Source organism: Engraulis encrasicolus, chromosome 20 (assembly GCF_034702125.1).
Source record: "Engraulis encrasicolus isolate BLACKSEA-1 chromosome 20, IST_EnEncr_1.0, whole genome shotgun sequence".
In the NCBI taxonomy this organism is placed as follows: domain Eukaryota; kingdom Metazoa; phylum Chordata; class Actinopteri; order Clupeiformes; family Engraulidae; genus Engraulis; species Engraulis encrasicolus.
In genome coordinates this window covers 38,720,102-38,739,819 of record NC_085876.1, presented here as the reverse complement: position 1 = coordinate 38,739,819, position 19,718 = coordinate 38,720,102, and the positions used below count along the sequence as shown (strand labels likewise).

General features: G+C 40.5%; 1 protein-coding gene and 1 long non-coding RNA gene across 2 annotated transcripts; both read right to left on the bottom strand.

Moving 5' to 3' along the window:
- Window positions 1-1,697: 1,697 nt before the first annotated feature.
- LOC134435901 (uncharacterized) lies at window positions 1,698-4,859 on the bottom strand. The gene is made up of 4 exons (XR_010032123.1): window positions 4,704-4,859; window positions 2,939-3,062; window positions 2,402-2,513; window positions 1,698-2,279 (listed from the first exon to the last, which is right to left on the bottom strand). It is a non-coding gene; the product is annotated as an uncharacterized LOC134435901 (long non-coding RNA).
- An 11,041-nt stretch (window positions 4,860-15,900) lies between these two features.
- Window positions 15,901-19,685, bottom strand: LOC134436607 (maternal B9.10 protein-like). The gene is made up of 4 exons (XM_063185904.1): window positions 19,328-19,685; window positions 18,936-19,073; window positions 17,854-18,109; window positions 15,901-16,343 (listed from the first exon to the last, which is right to left on the bottom strand). The coding sequence occupies exons 1-4, from the start codon at window positions 19,669-19,671 to the stop codon at window positions 16,143-16,145; spliced, it is 939 nt and encodes a 312-aa protein (XP_063041974.1). The 5' UTR covers window positions 19,672-19,685; the 3' UTR covers window positions 15,901-16,142.
- Between the last annotated feature and the right edge of the window lie 33 nt (window positions 19,686-19,718).

Sequence of the window (19,718 nt, the reverse complement as noted above, 5' to 3'; positions counted from 1 at the left end):
GTGCCTGTATAAACTAGAGCAGGGGTGTCAAACTCAACTTGACAAAAGGGCCAAAATCAAAATTTGGAAAGAAGTCGCTAAAGTCAATATTTTATTTATTTATTTAAAGGAAAAAAAAAACACTTTTGTGCATGCACACACACGATACTTATATTTGAATTTCACAAACAGATTCCCATCATTGCACATTCCCATCCCTGTACATTCTGTTACATATGAGTGTGAGCTGTTTCACCGGCATGGGCCCACCCATAGTCTTCTTGCTATGTATTAATGGTGTATGTGGGCCAACTGTACAGACACTGGTTGGTATAGCCTCCCAGTGCCCTTTTTGAGAATATCTTGAGGTCTAGGTATGGAGAGGGTTTCATTTTCTATTTAATTCAAGTCAGTTTATTGGGACCATGTACAATTAAAACATACATGTTGCATTGTACCAGAGTTATCCTTGGGCTAATTTGCATCTGTAGTCCCTGACAGGACAGGACATTAAAATGAAATAAATAAAATAATAAAGTAAAGCCAGCAAAAACATGTGAATATACACATTAAAACAATAAACAAATCACTCATATGGCATGTCCCCCCGCATCCACTCAAACAAAAAAAACAAAAAAACATTAACCATAAAAGACATTGTCATCATCACCAAGTGGTTTCAGTTTTGAATGTTTTTCAGAGAACATTTAAGTTGTGACTTAAATCTCCTGAGACACAGCTCTTCAGGTCACCTGTGATATAGCACTCCATTGTGGCGTGGCTTTAAAGGAAAAAAGAGGACTGCCTAAATGTTGTGTGGGAAGAAAGTTTTCTATAGTCATAAACAGATGCTATTGTTGAAGATCGCATGGACCTAGCAGATCGATGATATACAAACTCCAAAAGACAAGCTGATGGTGTGCTCTACTTTAAAGGGACACTGTGCAGGAAATGGTCAAAACGGGTACTGCAACTATGCTGCTTATTGAAATTGGGCTGCCTATTGCCAAATTTGATCTTTACATGAAAGTTTACTAAGTATTAAACAAATATTTTCTAGTATGGTCCAAGTACAGTCATTTTTGCAGCTAAAAATGGCTATTTTTGGAAATTCAAAATGGCGGACCATAGAGAAGATCCCCCTTTTCATGTATGAAAAGTGCAATTTTTCCAGTCATAATGAATACTTAGAATTTGATGGTGGTGGTAAGTATTCATGAAAAATGTAACATTAGTGAATGGGTAGCATGAATTCTGGAAATAAACAACTAAAAATCTCACACAGTGTCCCTTGAAAGAACAGGGCATGTTTTTGCTTTGTTTATTTCACCTTACCTTCTCATTGGAGGCTTCATGGCCAGTTTGTTTCTCAGGCGTCTCATCTGAGCTCGCAATACATGGGTTAACCGTGTTTATAAACACGATGTTGTGAGGAGGGGCAAGACACTGGCAGCCAACCACGTGATCCAATTTTTTGACCGACAGCGGTTTCCGACAATCAGAGGTTGAGTTGTGCGCAGCTACTGTCGCGCAGCCAGGAGAAAACAAAGATGTAGAACCCATGTATGCTTTGATTTTCACCATCACCTTGACTATGGCGCTTGAAAAAATACTGTGAATGGAATTTCTTCAGCTACTTCACATAACTTGTGCAAGATATTGTAGGGCGTTTCAAGCAACAATTCAAGCAACAATTCATATGACACTTCACAACAAACTCTCCCATCATGACATTTATTGTACATGTGTGTCATATCTTCACGCTCACCTTGACAACAAAACACTCTCCTGGAAGCACTGCACAGACAGCTGTCGGGAAACAATGGTTGTTAAAAGGTGGGGTTGCAGGTTAACCATTTTAAGAAAATGTACTATTATGACATCACGTTGGGGGTTCCGGAGGCTCATAGGAGTCTATGTAGAACCTTAGAATCCTGGGGGAGTTCCCTCAACGTGATGTCATACCTGCAACCCCACCTTTAATTACAACTCTTTACAACAGAGCTACCGGTATGCATACTATATGCAGTGTCTTACAATTCTGACGGTTTTGCTTCTTCTTTTTCAGGGCCTTGTTGAGGAATATTGTCCATCGGCCAGTATGATCAATTGCTGCCCCGATATATCCCATTCAACTTCCTCCACTTCCACTTCCTCATATCCATCCGATTCAGATTCAGATTCCGATTCCGATTCCGATTCCCATTCCCATTCCTCCAATTCTTGTGGTTCTTCTGGTTGGCCTACACTGGGACTGGCCCTGGGACTGGCCCTTTCAGATTGGCCTACATTTGTACCTTCTGTGTATTTCAGAAACAAAAATAAGTGAATGAATGAATGAATGAATGAATGAATGAATCAATCAATCAATCAATGAACTTGATATCATACACAGTATACATTTGCCATCTAGTTTTCTTACCTTCCAGTCTCTTCCTTCTCCTTTTGGAAGGAGGAAATGCCAGTGGTGGTGGGTTGGGGCAGTTCACCAAAGTGGGGTAGGCATCCTCGCGGAGTTTTTTTAGGGATTGGTACTGTTACCATGAGCAGTAAGACAATACAATATAATGCATGATGGTATATAACATGTTCAGAGAATAAATGTGACTGCTGGAATACAGTGGTTGTAATGCTGTTAACCCATTGATGCCTGAGGCACCTGCAAAAAAGGGTGCTGAATGCTTGAGCCCTTTTTTGAGAAAAGCTGCCCTCAGCCTATAAAAACTTAAATATCTCAACCTCTGGAGCACATAAAAACATGCAAGAAGTTGCACTTAAATGCCAAGACCCTCGTCTTTCATTAGAATCTGTTCATTCATCTAAAATAATCAAAGATTTTTTAATAAAGTTGTCTCAAGTCTCATGAGCCTGAATGTTGCATAATGCAGCTCCAGGCGCCAGGGCCAATGTTGCGCAACGCAACATCAGGCATCAATGAGTTAACATGCCAATGACTCACCTTGATGATGAAAGGTGGCTCAAAATGCTCCTCGCATACCATGTACCCTCCTTGGACTAGATCCACGTGTGTGAGATTGAGAGGCAAGTCTTTCCGACGGATATTGTGCAACCATTTTTTCCTCCTGAAATCAAATGCAAGAATTGTTTTTTTTTATTTTTTATGGCGATGTGTATGATGGACTGATTTCTTGTTCACATATTATTCTTTGCAGGTAGAACCGCTCCATTTCCTGATTCGGATCTCTAGTTTGTGTCAGTAATGTTCGTACTACCACTTAGTTCATTGACGTTGTTCTGTGTTCTGTGTAATCTATGAGTGCGTTGCAATATGCGACCTTGCCTCCTCCACTTGCCTCCCTCCTCGTACCAGGAAGTTATATGTCATGATGACATCATTGACAACAGCATTATATTTCAATATCTTGCAAAAGCTCAATTGTAGAGTCTTTTTCTCATTTGCAATTGGGATGGTGAATGAAAAACAGTCCCTCAAAAGTTGTTGTGGCTAGGCTGACAGCTGGGAAACTTTATCGTTTTCTCCACGGAGGGGCCAGGAGGCGGGACGAGGAGACAAGCGCAAATGGAGGAGGCAAGGTCGCATATTGCAACGCACTCTATATTCCTGTAGGCAGGGCTCTAAATTAACACCAGCCAAATGCTGGTGGAATTTCATTTTGGCTGGTAGAAAAGACCAACTAACTAACTTACAAGCCGCTTTGACCCATTAGTGAGTGTGTTTTTGGCTAAAACAATTAACATCTCTAGCCATTTTGGCTGGTGGAGAAAAAGTTAATTTAGGGGCCTGCCTGTAGGCCTAGGCTATTGCATTTTAAAGGTGCCCGGTGTTATATTTTTAGCAGTTCATTTCCAGAATTCATGCTGCCCGTTCACAAATGGTACCTTTTAAACAAATATTTACCACCACCATCAAATTGTAAGTATTCATAATGACTGGGGAAATTGCACTTTTCATACTGTACATGAAAAGGCTGGCCACATCCTATCTTTTATCCGGCCCCTGACATAATTTCAATGTTATGCAGCTTGGAGCAGGCTTCACCCAACAAGTTTTTCTTCTTTTAAGAGTGCTGACAAAAATATTGCCACCTTTTCTCATTTTTCAATGTTATGCAGCTTCACATGAAATATAACACATTTTGTAAAGGAAATTACTTGCAATACAATTAAGTTATATTCAGGGGAACAACAGAAGGTAGGGTCAGCTGGCTGGCTGGCTGGCTTGAATATAGGCCTAAAATGCAGGGGAAATCCTGACTTGTGTATTGCGGCCCTCTGAGGACTTTGACGGCCCTTGGAGGAATTTGAAGTGGCCCCGCGAATGAAAAAGGTTCCCTACCCATGTCCTACACAGTGCACCGGTCCTTTAATGATCCACTACAAACCTGTTCGGTATCCATAACATCTTCTTGCACTTCAATAAAGAATAGAGGAGTTTTGTTATCACTGTCCAATGCTGCTTTGCTCTCGCCAACTTTTGTTAGGGCAACCGCTTGTTGGATCTTTTTTGTTTGTGTTGTAAGCAGTTGTTTTGAGAGTAGCCTAGTCTGTTTGGTCAATCAAAGGCACGCAAATTTACCTGACATTCCTTAGACTTATTATAGGCCTGCAGCAAAGAGTATGCCATGTCTTTGCCTGCAGTAGACCTATGTTTTCAGAATTTGTGACAGATGTTGGGCTACTGCGAGGATCGCTGCGTTGCATGTTAATATTTTTTCAATAGACAGCCATTAACCTACGCCTACCTTCTGTTGTCCCTCGGGAAATTGAAGAAGGAAAGTCCCTTGACTTTGATATTTCTGCAGTTTATGACTGCACAACGGTTCGGCATTTTTGTGGGCTTGTTGGGTTTTCGCTTCTTCTGTTTTCTTCTTCTTCGGTGGGTTTTTTTTTTATCGCGGCTGACAAACTCAGCGCATTGACGCCATCTACCCGAGTGGGGTGTGAATCACATTGACTTGATAGGCTAGGCCAGAGCTGTAGAGAAAAGAGTTGTCCTGAAGCCGTTGACGGCCGCGGACGAGCATGGCTGCTCTACATCCGGGGTTTCGCCGTCACTTCATTTTGCTCAAAGGGTCCTGTGCAGCAACGGGGACGCCATTGAGTGTCGTTGGCGTGTCGACCACTTCCCAGGTAAGTTGATATAATAGGGAGATTAATCAAAGTTGTCTGTCTGTGTCAGCGTAAGCTATCACAAGTACAGTCTCTGAGGATGTAATTTTTCCAGTTTGGGTAATATAAAATCACAATGGTAATGTGAAAACCCGTTAATTGTGTGGTAGCGTTTTCAGCACGGCGCTTGGTTCAACTTTGGATTTCGACGTGTTCGCAAAACATCAATGCTACCTTTCAATCTATATTTTAAACGATGACATGTCACATATGTCGCATATTTTATAAGATACCGTCCTGTTGTCTTCTGTCAATATCCATACAGTCGTTATGTTTGATTTCAGAGCTATTTGCTTACGGTCATTTATAGCTAATGTTTCTAAGCTAGCTGAAGGCTAATGTCAACAAAGTTATACTAGTTGATGCACGGAGATCTTTTGTGGTAACTAATTAGATCCAGTAATGGACTACGAGGCATTAAAATGCTGATGTTCATGGCTTCAGGTATTACTTCAGTAGAATTTGGGATTTTTGTGCCATTGAGTGTCTACTGTGTCGTGTGTCGACACAGGCTATCAGTACAGTCTCCGAGGATGTTTGTTGTTTTTGGGTAGTATACAATGGTGATGTTACCTGCTCATTTGTTATGCTGACATTAAGCTTACATTACTCGTGTATCTTTACGATAGCTAGATTCACAATGAACTGCGAGGCATTGAAATGCTGATGTTCATTTTGTCATTTTTCTGTTCGAATCTAGATTCTATAGCTATTTTAAAGCAGATGGTGTGCTGAAGCTGTGAGCTCGTGATGATCAGGGTAAAGTGCTGTTTATACATACCTGGGTATTTTGATAAACGAACATTTTCTTCTCTACGCTTAGCAAAATATTTTTGTTCACATCACAGGCAAATACGCATAAATATGCAGTTGAGAGCTGTCATAAATACGTTAAGCCTGTGCGCCGTAAGTGGAAGTCTGCGTTACAAACGCTAACCGGAGATTTTAAAGAGTTTTTTTTGGAACTTCATTTATAGAAGGAAAACCTTCGTTTGTGAACGAAAGGCACAACCGAAGGGGAAGGTCTTAATATATTTAAATACCCGGGTATGTATGAACAGCACCTGATTAGAGTGTGGTTCATATTATTTTCGGTCAGATATTAGTGTGTGACATTACCAAAGAACTGCAAGAATTATTTTTTGTGTACTTGTGTATTAACTACAATCAGTAAAATCATAACCTGGTAGCCTATTCGTCAACGTTTCAACATTGCAGTGTTAATATTTCAGTCATTGAACAGTTTATGATTAATGCTTGCCTTTCTGTTTTAAAGCTTTCTGTTGGTCTCCCACCCACCAGCAAACTGAAAACCTGCTGGAGCAATCCTGGCGTATTTCCCAATAAGCTGTAGACTTGTGATTCAAGCTGGAAGACACAAACCACTCATATGACCAAAAGGTAAGGTTACTAGGGTTTTTTATCAAAGGGGAAAACGCAGGCACAGTGCCCTCATGCCAGACATAATTTCTCCACAACATTCTAATTATTGCAAACACATCAACTGTAAAGTGTTTTGGAGACAAGAGAATATATGTAGTTAATTGAAATTCACAATCCAGCAATACAATGATAGATTCGACAAATTGTACTAAACTCAAAATGTAGGGATGTGGTGGGTGCAGTAGTATACTCATTTTTGCACTACCATAATTTCATAATTTCACTGATATTAACAATATTTTTGAATTGTAAGTTCAACTGTCTGTCAAACATTTATTCAAGTTTTACAACTTCATAGAACTTAATAATAATAATAATAATAATAATAATAATTGTATTTGTATAACACTGTTTCATACAAGGCATGTAACTCAAAGTGCTTAACAAAATGGGAAAAAAAACATCATTGTTAGAGATGGATTTAAAAGGAGAGGTATAGAGGAGAGGCAGAAAGTAATGTCATCGTTAACTTTAGTTAACAATTTTAAGTAATGTCATTGTTAACTTGGTTAACAATATGATCTACCATAAAAGACACATTTTGATTCAGTTTGGTTATATGTTGGTGGAGACCGCTACAGCAGGCTGGTGCAGGAGGTGCAGACCGGTGGTGTTGGTGGAGACCGCTACAGCTGGCTGGTGCAGGAGGTGAAGGAGGTGGTGTTGGCCGCTACAGCAGACTGGTGCAGACTGGTGGTGTTGGTGTTGGTGGAGACCACTACAGCAGGCTGGTGCGGGTGATGTTGACGTTTCCCTCCAAAAGAGTAACTGCAATGATATTACAGTATTATGGTATTGACACTTCAATATTTTTTACATGACAATGAAGGCCATAAAATGGCCTACAAAAAACAAACCGAACTCGTTTTTTTGGGGGGGTATAATCTGATATAATTACCGTAAAAGGACGCTCTCGCTCAATGAAATGTGCAGACCGGTGGTGTTGGTGGAGACCGCTACAGCAGGCTGGTGCAGCCTGGTGGTGTTGGTGTTGGTGGAGACCGCTACAGCAGGCTGGTGCAGGAGGTGCAGCCTGGTGGTGTTGGTGGAGACCGCTACAGCAGGCTGGTGCAGGAGGTGGTGTTGGTGGAGACCGCTACAGCAGGCTGGTGCAGGAGGTGAAGGAGGTGGTGTTGGTGGAGACCGCTACAGCAGGCTGGTGCAGGAGGTGAAGGAGGTGGTGTTGGTGGAGACCGCTACAGCAGGCTGGTGCAGGAGGTGCAGACTGGTGGTATTGGTGGAGATTGTGGCATTCCAACAAATACAAAGTATTAATTGGTTCTAATTGGCCCAAATTGTGCTAAGAAAATATCCCTATGCCATTCTATCTCCTGCATGAAACGTTGATGTAATAGAGGGTTGATCCATCTTTTCATGTTGTTGTCGACAAATTCTGTCAATTCCACCTGAGTGTAGATGTAGATATCAAAACTCATCAGACCAGGCAACATTTTTCCAATCTTTTAGTGTCGTGTATGGTGAGCCAGTCCAAATTGTTGCCTTATTTTCCTGTTCTTAGCTGACAGGAGTGGCAGCAAATGTGCTTTTCTGCTGCTGTAACCCATTTGCCTCAAGATTTGATGTGCCGTGTGATCAGGGATTCTCTTATGCATACCTTTGTTGTACAGAGTTGTTATTTGACTTAATGTTGCCTTTGTATCAGCTCCAACCAGTCTGGCTATTCTCCTCTGACCTCTGCCATCAACAAGACATTTTTTGCCCACAGAATCTCTGCTCACCCTTTTTCCCCCCTTACCATTCTTTGTTAACCCCAGAGATGGTTATGTGTGAATATCCCAGCAGATCAGTCTTTTCTGAAATATTCAAATCAATCCCTTTCAGCACCAACACCCATGCCATGTATTTAAATAAATCTCTCTCTCTTTTTTTTCTCCTGTCTCCTCCACTCTGGTCATAGGTTGATGCTTTCAATGCATTGGAAGTTCCAGCATGTTTCCAGTTCCAGTGAATTCCAATTCTTCATGCATTATTGATTTCACGAAAACACACACACACACACACACACACACACACACACACACACACACACACACACACGTCTTGTCATGTACACAGACATGCCGTTTTATTCATAGTTATTTTGTTTGGGTTGTTTATGTTTCTATACCAATATAATTATTATTATTTGGAGTAATTTTTCTTTCAAATAAAAGATTGAACCATTCAAGCACAGGTTGTACAGCTGTGGGTTATTTACTTCATGTTCATTGCATCATGTTCATGTTCATTTGCATCCTGCATTGAGTGGTTTGGCAGGTCTGATGATGACTAGCATCATAAAGGCCGAAATTAACAGTATTGTTATATTACTGTAGGCCTACAACTGGGACATGCTGTGTTTATATATATATGCGTGTGTGTTTATTTTTTTATGTATTGGAAGTATTTTATCCATTAAAATATCCTACTGTAAATCTGCTGAATCCAAAACAAATAGACATTATCAAGGGCTACGGACAATTAGCATCTCAATGGTAAGTAATGGAGCTTCCTAGCTAAGATGACGTTTCCCTCCAAAAGTGTAACTGCAATGATATTACAGTATTACGGTATTGACACTACAATATTTTTACATGACAATGAAGGCCATAAAATGGCCTACAAAAAACAAACCGAACTCGTTTTTTTTGGGGGGGTATAATCTGATATAATTACCGTAAAAGGACGCTCTCGCTCAATGAAATATATTGACAGCTCCCGGTGTATAGGACCCTTCTGCGGTGGGCGTAGACTACGCAAACCACGTGACCACTCGTCGGCAAAGATCAAAGGATGATCCAACTCTTTCTCTACAGCTCTGGGCTAGGCATAATACTAGTTCTAGACCTACTAGCCCTCACAACAGCTAACACTGAAAGGGAGAATGAAAGAGGGAAAGAAAGATAGAAGAAGAAAAAAAGGAAAAGAAAGTAAGCAGACTAAATAACTAACCAGCTGATGAACTAAATAAATCAAATATAAAATTAGGCAACTGATCGGCAAAAAATAGGCCTAAATCAAAATAAAAAACTAAAATAACCAGAGAGTCCCTAGATCCACTCGGCCAGTGTCTCTAAAAAGTGCTATAACTGCTTCAGTGATGTGTTGTGACCTTGGTTCACTCAGCAGGGTTGCTAATAACAGTGTCAGTGTTTCAACAGCTTTCTAGGTGTCGTCTTTGCCTTGTGTGTTTGCAGTGTAGTAAAACATTTTTATTCAGTGCGCAGTGCTCACATAGACCAGTAGGCCTATGCTTGTTAAGAACAAACAAACCGCTGTTAAAGGAGCACTCCTGCCAATTTCAATAGGCCTATGCTGTTGTATTGCTCACGTTACCCTTGACTTGTCAGTAGGCCTATCCGGTGATGCCGCATTTTTTGGCCCAGCCCTTTCCGAGATATGAGCTATTCTAATGGGGGCAACTTTTGTTCTTCTTATTATTATTATTATTTTTTTAATTCCCAAAAACATCCAAAAGGTTATGCAACATCAGCAGACAGCTAGCAAACAGCGATACTTTTTGGGAAAATATTTGGAGTAGGCCTATGTTCATTTAAAAAAAAATAATAAACAAAAGTTGCCCACATTAGAATAGCTCATGGTGTAGTCTACATAGAACGCGGGTATACGGAGTATACCCACTTCTAAATTTCAGGGATTTCAGTATACCCGCTTAAAATTGATTGATCCATTGTTTTGAATTGCACAAATATATACAGTATACCCACTTCAAAAAATGCTCAAATATACAGTAGGCCTATACCCACCATAAAAAAGTAGACTACACCACTGCAACCCTACTCATATCTCGGAAAGGCGTGAGCAATACAACAGCATATTGAAATTGGCAGAAATGCGCCTGTGTCCTCATCCTTTGCTAGTTTGTCCGCTGCCTCGTCACTCCTCTGTGTGCTGGGATTCACACTAACTGGATATAGTCCCTTGAGACAATAAACACAACAGTTGGTTGATTGGGACATGTGCAGGAAATGGACAAAAAAGGTACTGCAACTATGCTGCTCATTGAAGCTGGGCTGCTTATTGCCAAATTTGATCTTTACATGAAAGTTTACTAAGTAATAAACAAATATTTTCTCTAGTATTTTCCAAGTACAGTCATTTTTGCAGCTAAAAATGGCTATTTTTGGAAATTCAAAATGGCGGACCATGGAGAAGATCATGTATGAAAAGTGCAATTTTTCCAGTCATAATGAAAACTTAGAATTTGATGCTGGTGGCAGGCTTGTACGAAATTCCGAATTGAATTGAGAATGACCCCAAAATTCAAATTCAATTCTTGAATTTCAATATGAATTGAATTGAAATTCCAAACAGGAAATGGAATTGCAATTCGAATTGGAATGGCAGGAAACTGAATTTCACAGAATTTAAATTCTAAGAAATTCAAAGCAATGACATAATACTGACACTAGGTGGTGGCAGGGATGGTCAGTATCTCGAATACTTCAATTAAAATACATTTCGAAATAGAACATAGTATTTTGAATTTTGTATTTCATGTCAGTGAATTACAAGTATTTGAAGTTTGTATCAAAATACTTTCCCCCCTGTATTTTGAATTTTCAAAATAAGAGAAAATACAATAGCCTACTTTCTCCTGAACAATGCAATTACATAGTAGGAACACGGATCAAATAGTATGTAAGTGATGCTTGTAGCTATATTGGAATGTAAAAGTGTTTGTCTGGGAAAGGGGTGAAGGACTCCAAAGATTGACAGTTCAATTCCCAGGTAACATTGGCAGGTGACTACCTGACTACGAGTTACTAACGAATAACCAGCCTCAAAATTCTGAATTATTGAATATATGCTGTTGGATCAAAAAACGCCACTCTTGATAAAATATCATCAATAATTGAAATTGCCATGCTAAGCACCAAAGGTGCAACCGTGATCATTACTAATGCTGCACCATGCATCACCCACAAGATGGCGCTCTAAGGCCACAAATGGTGCATTAGTGACGCTTTGCAAGATACGTGGACATAATTTACAAGATACACTTTCTTGTTTATTGAACTCACATACAGACCTTGACATATCTGTACCATTTTTTAAATGCTAGTTGTGCCAAGTAGCCCATTGTTTATATAGCCTTCTCCATAATTACAAGAACTTAACATTATTGTTTGTTCAATGACTGGAAATGATGGTTACACAGGAGTTTGTGTGGTTTAAAGTAGGCCTACCTTTTATTGTGTAAGTGAATTGAATTGTTATTTTTGGTCATGCCATACAAGCCATTGAGTAGTGAAGGGAAATTGAGTTTCTTTGCTGAGACTCGAACCTTGAACTTCTGGCATGCAAAACTGGGGCTCTAACCGCTACATCAAATAGCCAGACTCATTAGCTTAAAAGTCAAGACACACCCACATACCTAGTTTCTGTTGTATTTTGTGTATTTTGAAATGCAAAATACAGTATTTTGATTATGGATACATTTACTGTTATGTATTTTGTAACGTATTTGTAACATCTTAGAGCTGGGTATTTTGCATTGTATTTTGAAATACATTTAGTTGTGTCTTTGCCCATCCCTGGGTGGTGGTGTAAAATTCAAAGAAACTCAAAGTAATGACAAAATAAGAACACTAGATGGTGCTGTATATTTATAAGCATGTGTCTATTCCCGGCACTGCAAGGTGGGTGGGAAGAGTGAATTATAGCCCCCTTAGGTCACCTGTTGGGCTACTTCCTAGCAGTGCTTTAGGATTTGGGTAGGTAATTATTTGACTTTCGGGTTTTTTTAACTTCCATTTTGAGTTAGTACAATGCCATTCTCTATTTGCTGTAGACCTTAGGTGGTAATATTTACATACATTTTGGTACATAACAAATAAGAAGTGTGAAAGTCATCTGTAGGCCTTGCATAACACTAATTATTATACATGCAACTACTAAAAATCACAATGGGGGCCTGCATGGTTTATACAACATTTACTTATCATTTTGAATGCTGAATACATTTAGCAATATATTTGTTAATGCTATTGTACTTAGTCACACTGTTATTGTTGTATTTTATTATTTTGAAAAAACAAAAGTTGTGTGTTCATCCACTTCTTGAATTGCAGTGAGTTTCAATTCCATCTTGAATTCCATTTCCTGTAATTCAAATTCAGTCCAATTCAACATCCTGTAGGGGTGGAGTCAATTCAATTCAAATTCAATTCCACTTCCTGAATTGAATTTAATTCAGAAATTCTGAATTTCGTACAAGCCTGGGTGGTGGTAAGTATTCATGAAAAAGGCAACATTAGTGAATGGGCAGCATGAATTCTGGAAATAAACAACTAAAAATCTCACACAGTCTCCCTTTAAGTATTAAATCCTGATGACCTGAGGAGATGCCACTTTGAATGGACACTAGAGATGACATTGAGTCAGAACAGACAACAGGCTGAGGAGGTTAAACTTCTTCAATCCATTGGAGTGCAAGCATGACAGAGTACAGCTGCAAAAATGAACAAATGAGCACTGCGTCGTTTTTGCCATCCGGCTGGCATACAACTCCACAGTAAACACATTCAATAGATGAGACGTTCTCTTAACGGCCTGCACGTTCCTTCCCGACATAAAAAAGGCTGTTCCTGTGACCCCTGGTCCTTTGACCCATCAGTAAAAATTAAAACACAGTCTCTATATCTATTCTCCTCTAGCCTGATTATCATCGGCTTTAAAATATCTTCGAGACTTGGTCTGACCAAGAGCATAACAATTAACATTTCCCAAACGGCATGGTTGACCCGCCTCCCTTTGTTTGCTAATTCTTTGGTTCCGAACAAAGGGGGAGGAGTTCCCAATTTTTCGGGAACTCAGAAAGTGCATTGCATTGCTCTTGACCTGACTAGTAACTGAAGGTGTTGTTGAGTCACTAGGAGGGCACGGCCTGGCTAATTCTCTACATGGTAGTGAAAACTATTTACTAATTCTGCTTCAGGATCTTTTTCCTTAATTTCAAGCAGTGTTAAATCAATCTCAGGAACATCCAGCAGCCACACAGGAATCGACGGCCCAGATGGGTCGCCTCCATGAGCATGGTGTACGCCTCGCGCCGCATGGGCAACCCCGGCCTCTCCGTCCGACACCTCTCCTTCCTGCTGGACACCATGCTGGTGTGTTGGCATGCACGGCAAAACATCTTGGGCCTATACTACAACATTTAAGAGGTAAATCACCAGTGGTGTCAACAATAATCCATTCGGCGATGCAATGCAATGCGGGGCATGGGCGATCCAATTCAATGTGGCAAGTTCCAGAATCGATGCAGCAATTTTTGTAAGTTTCAATTACTTCCGTTTATATTTCGGGAGCAAATGAATGAAATTAAATAAAAGAACTTCAAAGCATTGAAAACTGCAAGACTGATAGAGAAAACAGCCAATGAATTATTGCTCAGTATCTGACTACTTGTATTGCCTCATCATGACTGATGAAACATTAAGCTTTCAGTAGAAATGTAATGCATTGCAATGCATTGTAGAATTGAATTGGATCGAATCGAGACCTCCCGAATTGAATCGTGAGGGCAGTGCCAATGCACACCACTATAAATCATCTAATAGAAGAGCCTAGAGTCCTAATTTTCTTAAGAAAAGGTCTTGTAGATGATTTACCTCTGAACTTAACCTTAACTTATCCTGAACCAGCTTTGTAGTATAGGCCCCTTGCCACATTGATGTGCATCTTGGGTTATTAACAGCTTTACCTGAGCGACTTCAGTGAATCATAGCACCACCTCATGGTATAAAGGTGTGGGACAAAGACGACGCATGTGACAAAATCTGGCAAAATGGATGAAAAGACAAACGGTCTGTAGATACCTGCAGAATCTATTTTTGGGCCACGTTTTGGTTATTACCTCTAATGTTATTGCTTGTTGAATTTACACTTGAAGGTAGTTCTGCACACTGAGGAAGATCCAGGGTGATCGAAAAGTTGCAGTTTAAATTTCATACACCTGCAACAAGTGACTCTGGATGAGCACACCCCACCCAAAACAACCTGTTACATTTACACAACAGTATGCAAGTTGGATTCACATTGAATGTTGCTTCCTTACTGGACAGACTGAGAGTGCCAGCAGTAGTAGTATTCAGTTGGGCAGACCATTGATAGGTAGAATACTGGGAGGTCTGTTACCTCTAAAAGTTTCTGCATATTCTGTAAGAAAGGAACAGAACGCCAGACGATCATGTTTACATGATTTTTTAAATTCCGAATTAAATAGTTGCTGCGATTTTTGAAAATCTTTCCTTTAATTCAGAATCAATGTGTTTACTAGTGGTGTCAACAATGATCAATTCGGCGATGCAATCCAATCCGGGGCATGGGCAATCCAGAATCGATCCGGCAATTTTAAGTTTTAATTACTTCCATGGATATTTCGGGAGCAAATGAATGTTAAATTAAATAAAAGCACTTCGAAACATTGCAAGACTGATACAGAAAACGGCCAATAAATTGTTGCTCATTATCTGAGTACTTGTATTGCCTCATCATGACTGATTAAACATTTGAAGAGTTCAGATGCAAAACCCCCTAACTCCATTTCTGAAGACCTGCACTTCTATATTTTTAGAGAACCCCGTTGTTGGTTTGGTTTACATTCATGTACTTGATAATACATATAGTTATATTACTTAAATAAAAAACAAAAATATGCAATTTTGATAGCTTTGTATTAAATAAAAATGAATTAAGATTATTTTCTGAAAAGGCACTTAGGGGGTTTTGCATCTGAACTCTTCATTTGCTTTCAGTAGAAATGTAATACATTGTAGAATTGAATCGGATAGAATCAAATTGAAATCTCCCGAATCGTGATCGAATTGGATCGTGAGGGCAGGTCCAATCCACACCACTTTTTTAAAGCGGTATTAAGCTTCATTCAGAATTAAGTCAGTTAATTCTGAATGAAAAAGGTCTCATGTAAACGTAGCAAGTACAATACATCTTGAGACAGCTTCAGCATTTGACTTGAAGCCTTTGGATGACTACAATGTTATAGAAGTATGTGGTGCAAAAACAATGTTGAGGTAATGATGAAAAGCTCGCACATCCACAGGAACGTCTGACCTGGGAGCAGGACCACAAGTGACTAGATGATTCTGAGAAAAAGTCCGCTGCACGACCAGGATTTCTTTTGCTCCCAAAACGTCACGTAAAAATAAAATATTGGGAGCAAAAGAAATCCTGGTCGTGCAGCGGACTTTCTCAGAATCACCGTGCAAAAACAATGTCCCAAGAAATGTCTAATTGTAACATCAAGGCAGAGTTAAATGAGTAACATCAAAAGACAAGGCGTTTAAAGAAAGTCATATTTTTTTTATTTATTTTCACATGACTAGTGATAAAAACACATTTAAAATTTCATAAAAAACAGACACTAAAAATATACACCAACATCAATAGTTATTAAAGTGCTTACAGGTCTTGCGGACATGACGTAAACTGGGTTTATATAAAAAGGTTGGATTTATCCTAATTTCTTAAACTTTTCACAGTTGCAGTATGGGAGTGTGTGATTGTCGTAGACCTCTTGTCCATTACGATCTGCTCTTGCTGACCCAGTGGTACTTGTCCACACGCGGTCCTGAGAAGGCGAAGCTCGGACGATAGCTTTTGAAGGGAGTACGCTGTGGCAAAGAGCTGTTAGGGGCGTTGAGCTGTTGGAAACCATCCACAGGGAAAGGCTTCCTTTTTGGGTACGGGTTCCATGTCGGAATAGGTAGACCAAATTCAGAGAACTGCAAAGCAAAGAGTTAAAAAAAAAAAAAAAAAAAAAAAATTATGCAGGACTTGTTTTTTTAATATGGCATAGAATAGTAGCATACATTTCTAATTTGGTGCCTTCTTGGCTGAGAAAAGGCAGAAAATGACTTAAGTGCTTGTGGATTTCTGACAATCCCCTAATGCATTGCTCTGCTCAAGTTCCACAGGCCACACCCAGGCAACTCTGCCACTGACTTACTGGAGCCTCAATGCCAGTGATTTCAAAAGCACTGGCACACTGATCTGTGATAGGTCTGTTCAGGGGCGCTGCCAGAAATGTTGGGCCCCATGAAAGATTCGAATTTTGGGCCCCCTTAAGGGACCCTCTCAGTGCTTGGGCCCCCTTAAGGGCCCCTATCAGTGCTTGGGCCCTTAGAATCTGTACCACTTTCCAACCCCCTAGCGGCCCCCATGGGTCTGTTAGCGCATTAGGTCCAACCCCCTATGGGCGGGATTGTAGTCTCAACCATGGAGGTAGTATACTCATGAACGGCGTGACGTTTTCCATGTGCGTTACGCCCATTTGTGGGGGAAAACCCCCCATGCAAGTCAATTGGTGAAGTTTGGGGTTTAATAAACGGCGAGAATGAAAGATACGGACCTGTAGACTAGCGTTGTTCACGCGCAACATGCCGAAAAACGTGTTCTGGTGCCGGCTGTTCAAATAATAGAGCCAAACAGCCGTGGCTGAAGCATGGACTGTGTTCATTTAGACAAGCCGATGTAGCATGTAAGTTGATGAGACATTCGGTTTGTTTTCACCCATAAAGGGGCGTAACGCACATTTACGAGCAAAGTACCCGGATGGCCGTTCATGAGTATAAGAACTGGTGAATAAATCCCGCCTCCAGTCATTTCAATGGGAAATGCTAGGCTAGTGAATTCAGCCAAAATTGAACAATTTGTTCAGCTTCAAAGATGGAGTCGTTGCCGCCACCAGTTTACTCAGCCAAATACGTGACACGTTAATGACTGACTTACGATTGACCAGAAAGATATCTGGAAGACGGGCATTGGATGCATGGAGGTGCCCAACCACACACTTGTATAGGTATGTGTGCCCAACTCTAAAGTCACGCACCCACCAATCGCGTCCACCCTCTTTGAGCGAAGTGGTGGTGTAATTGCGACGAGGACGTGCCTTGCTAATCGGCGAAGCTAATGAGCCAAATCCTGACCCCCTGGTCTCAACACCTCTCTTACACTTCCTCCTACAATGATGCCTTATGACGAATTTTACATCATTGTAGGAGGAAGTGTTAAGAGGTGAATACGGATTTTTCCTGTCTCAGGGGGAATTGAAAGCGTTGCACGACCATTCAAAAGTATGACTGGGTGTCTAGCAATGGAAAGCCTAATGCAAATGGAAGGAGTGTCCCTTTAATAATGTGTCTTTTGGGAATAAAACCCATACAATCCTAATAGGTCTGCGAGTTTCTTTTAAATGATGCTGCCAATATCCAAAAGGTGCATTAGTCATCTCACCTGGTAGACACTGTTGGGGTTGCTGACGGTGGGAATGGTCTTCAGCTCAGGAGCAGACAGGACACTACTGTTTGCGCTGCTGCTACTAGTGCTACTGAAGGTGGTGTTCGTGTCACCCTCTTCGTCAGACGAGGTGCCAGAGTGGTAGTCAGAGGATGCCCGCTCCACTGCGTTGTTGATTCGTCGAGAGAAGTCTCCATCGGTCTTTTGGCCCTCCAGTTGGGTCACGCAGAACGGGGTGCTCTTCTCTCCATATCTAATGAAAAAAAAACATAAATCTCCAGTAGTAAGTGAAGGAATGTCGTCCCCACCATCCACACCTAAGTGATACCCATGTGTACACGTATCCAGATATTTTTTAGATCTTATTTAGGTGTAAAAGCAACATGTGGCTAAAAAAAATAAAAACTTTAACTGCAACATATGCATTTTAGGTTCCTAAGTGGGATATTTTCAAAGCTGGATTTTTTTGATGTGCTGAATTTAAAAGTCTGTTTACGTGTAAACGGAAGGCCAAAAGCAATGCATTTTCAATGAGCTCCATATGGGCCTACATGTCAAGAGCTTAGAGGAGCAAGTGCAGATACTGTGATTAAGTTTGTGGACCATCGACTGAAGTGTCTAGCCATGCGTTTACACAGTGTAAAACCATATGAACCTTTGGTCATCTCCAGCCCGTAACATCGGAATATACCACACAACTTGTGCAGGGTATTGCAACCATTTTGCTGTTCATTGAAACTGTGCCGCCCTTGGCCAAATTGGATCCTTTTCATGAATATTAAATAATGAACTATTATTTATTAATAAATATTTACTGGTATGGCCAAAGCAAGTTTTGCATCTAAAAAAAAGTCCAGTTTCTGGAAATTCAAAGGGCAGACAATGGAGACGATCCATCTTCACGTTTGAACAGTGCAATTTTCCCAGTCATAATGAATACTTAACATAGGATGGTGGTGGTAAGTAGCCAAGGCCTATTCATGAAAGGTAACATTTGTGAATGGTCAGCTTGCATTCTGAAAAAACTGAGAAAAAAAGACACCTTTAAGATGTAGGCCAACAGTGGAATGAATTCTTACCTGCAAGAAACCTCCCCCGGGTCTACCCAAATGCTCATCTCGGCAGGAAGACCAAGGTCATCGAACTCAATGTTACTCTGACGGCATGCCTGTTCTATATCTGGATCCGTTGGCTGGAGTTTGTTCATGCGCAAACACCTAAAAACAAAATATTGACACGGATAATAAATATTACAAAAGGCATTAGGCCTAATGGCAACGTGGAATGATGTGGGTTGGGGAAGGTTGACCCATGGTTAGAACAAGCAATGAAATGCAACATGGAACCAGCAAGTAGGCCTAGGCCTAGAACTACGGGCCTAAAAGACAATGCAATCCTTTATGGAGCGATCTGACATTTAAATCAAAGCACAAGCAGATCTATAAATCCAAAACGAATAATGTAGGCCTACCTGTATGCCTGGCCTTTGCATGGATTGCCAGGATACCAGTGGTTTTTGAATTTCTCAAAGAGAACTGCAGTCAGAGCAACGGCGAATTTCTCCCTTGAGTGACGATCTAGTTTGCCATATTTCTGTGCCAGCCTTGCGATAAAGAACACCGTGGCAGCGATTTCCTCCTTCATTTTAGACAACAACGATAAAATGCAACTACAGAGAGCCTGTCCAGCCGATAATGCCTCAAATACTAAATATAAAATACCCTGAGAAAGTTGCAGATTATTTTTGTTGATGCAAATGTCAAACAAGTCTGGTGTCACCAAGCCAAATATGTTCAATCCGAACAGCTGAATCATGTAGGAAAACTAAGTTCCTCAGACTTTATAGTCATTGTGTGAAACAA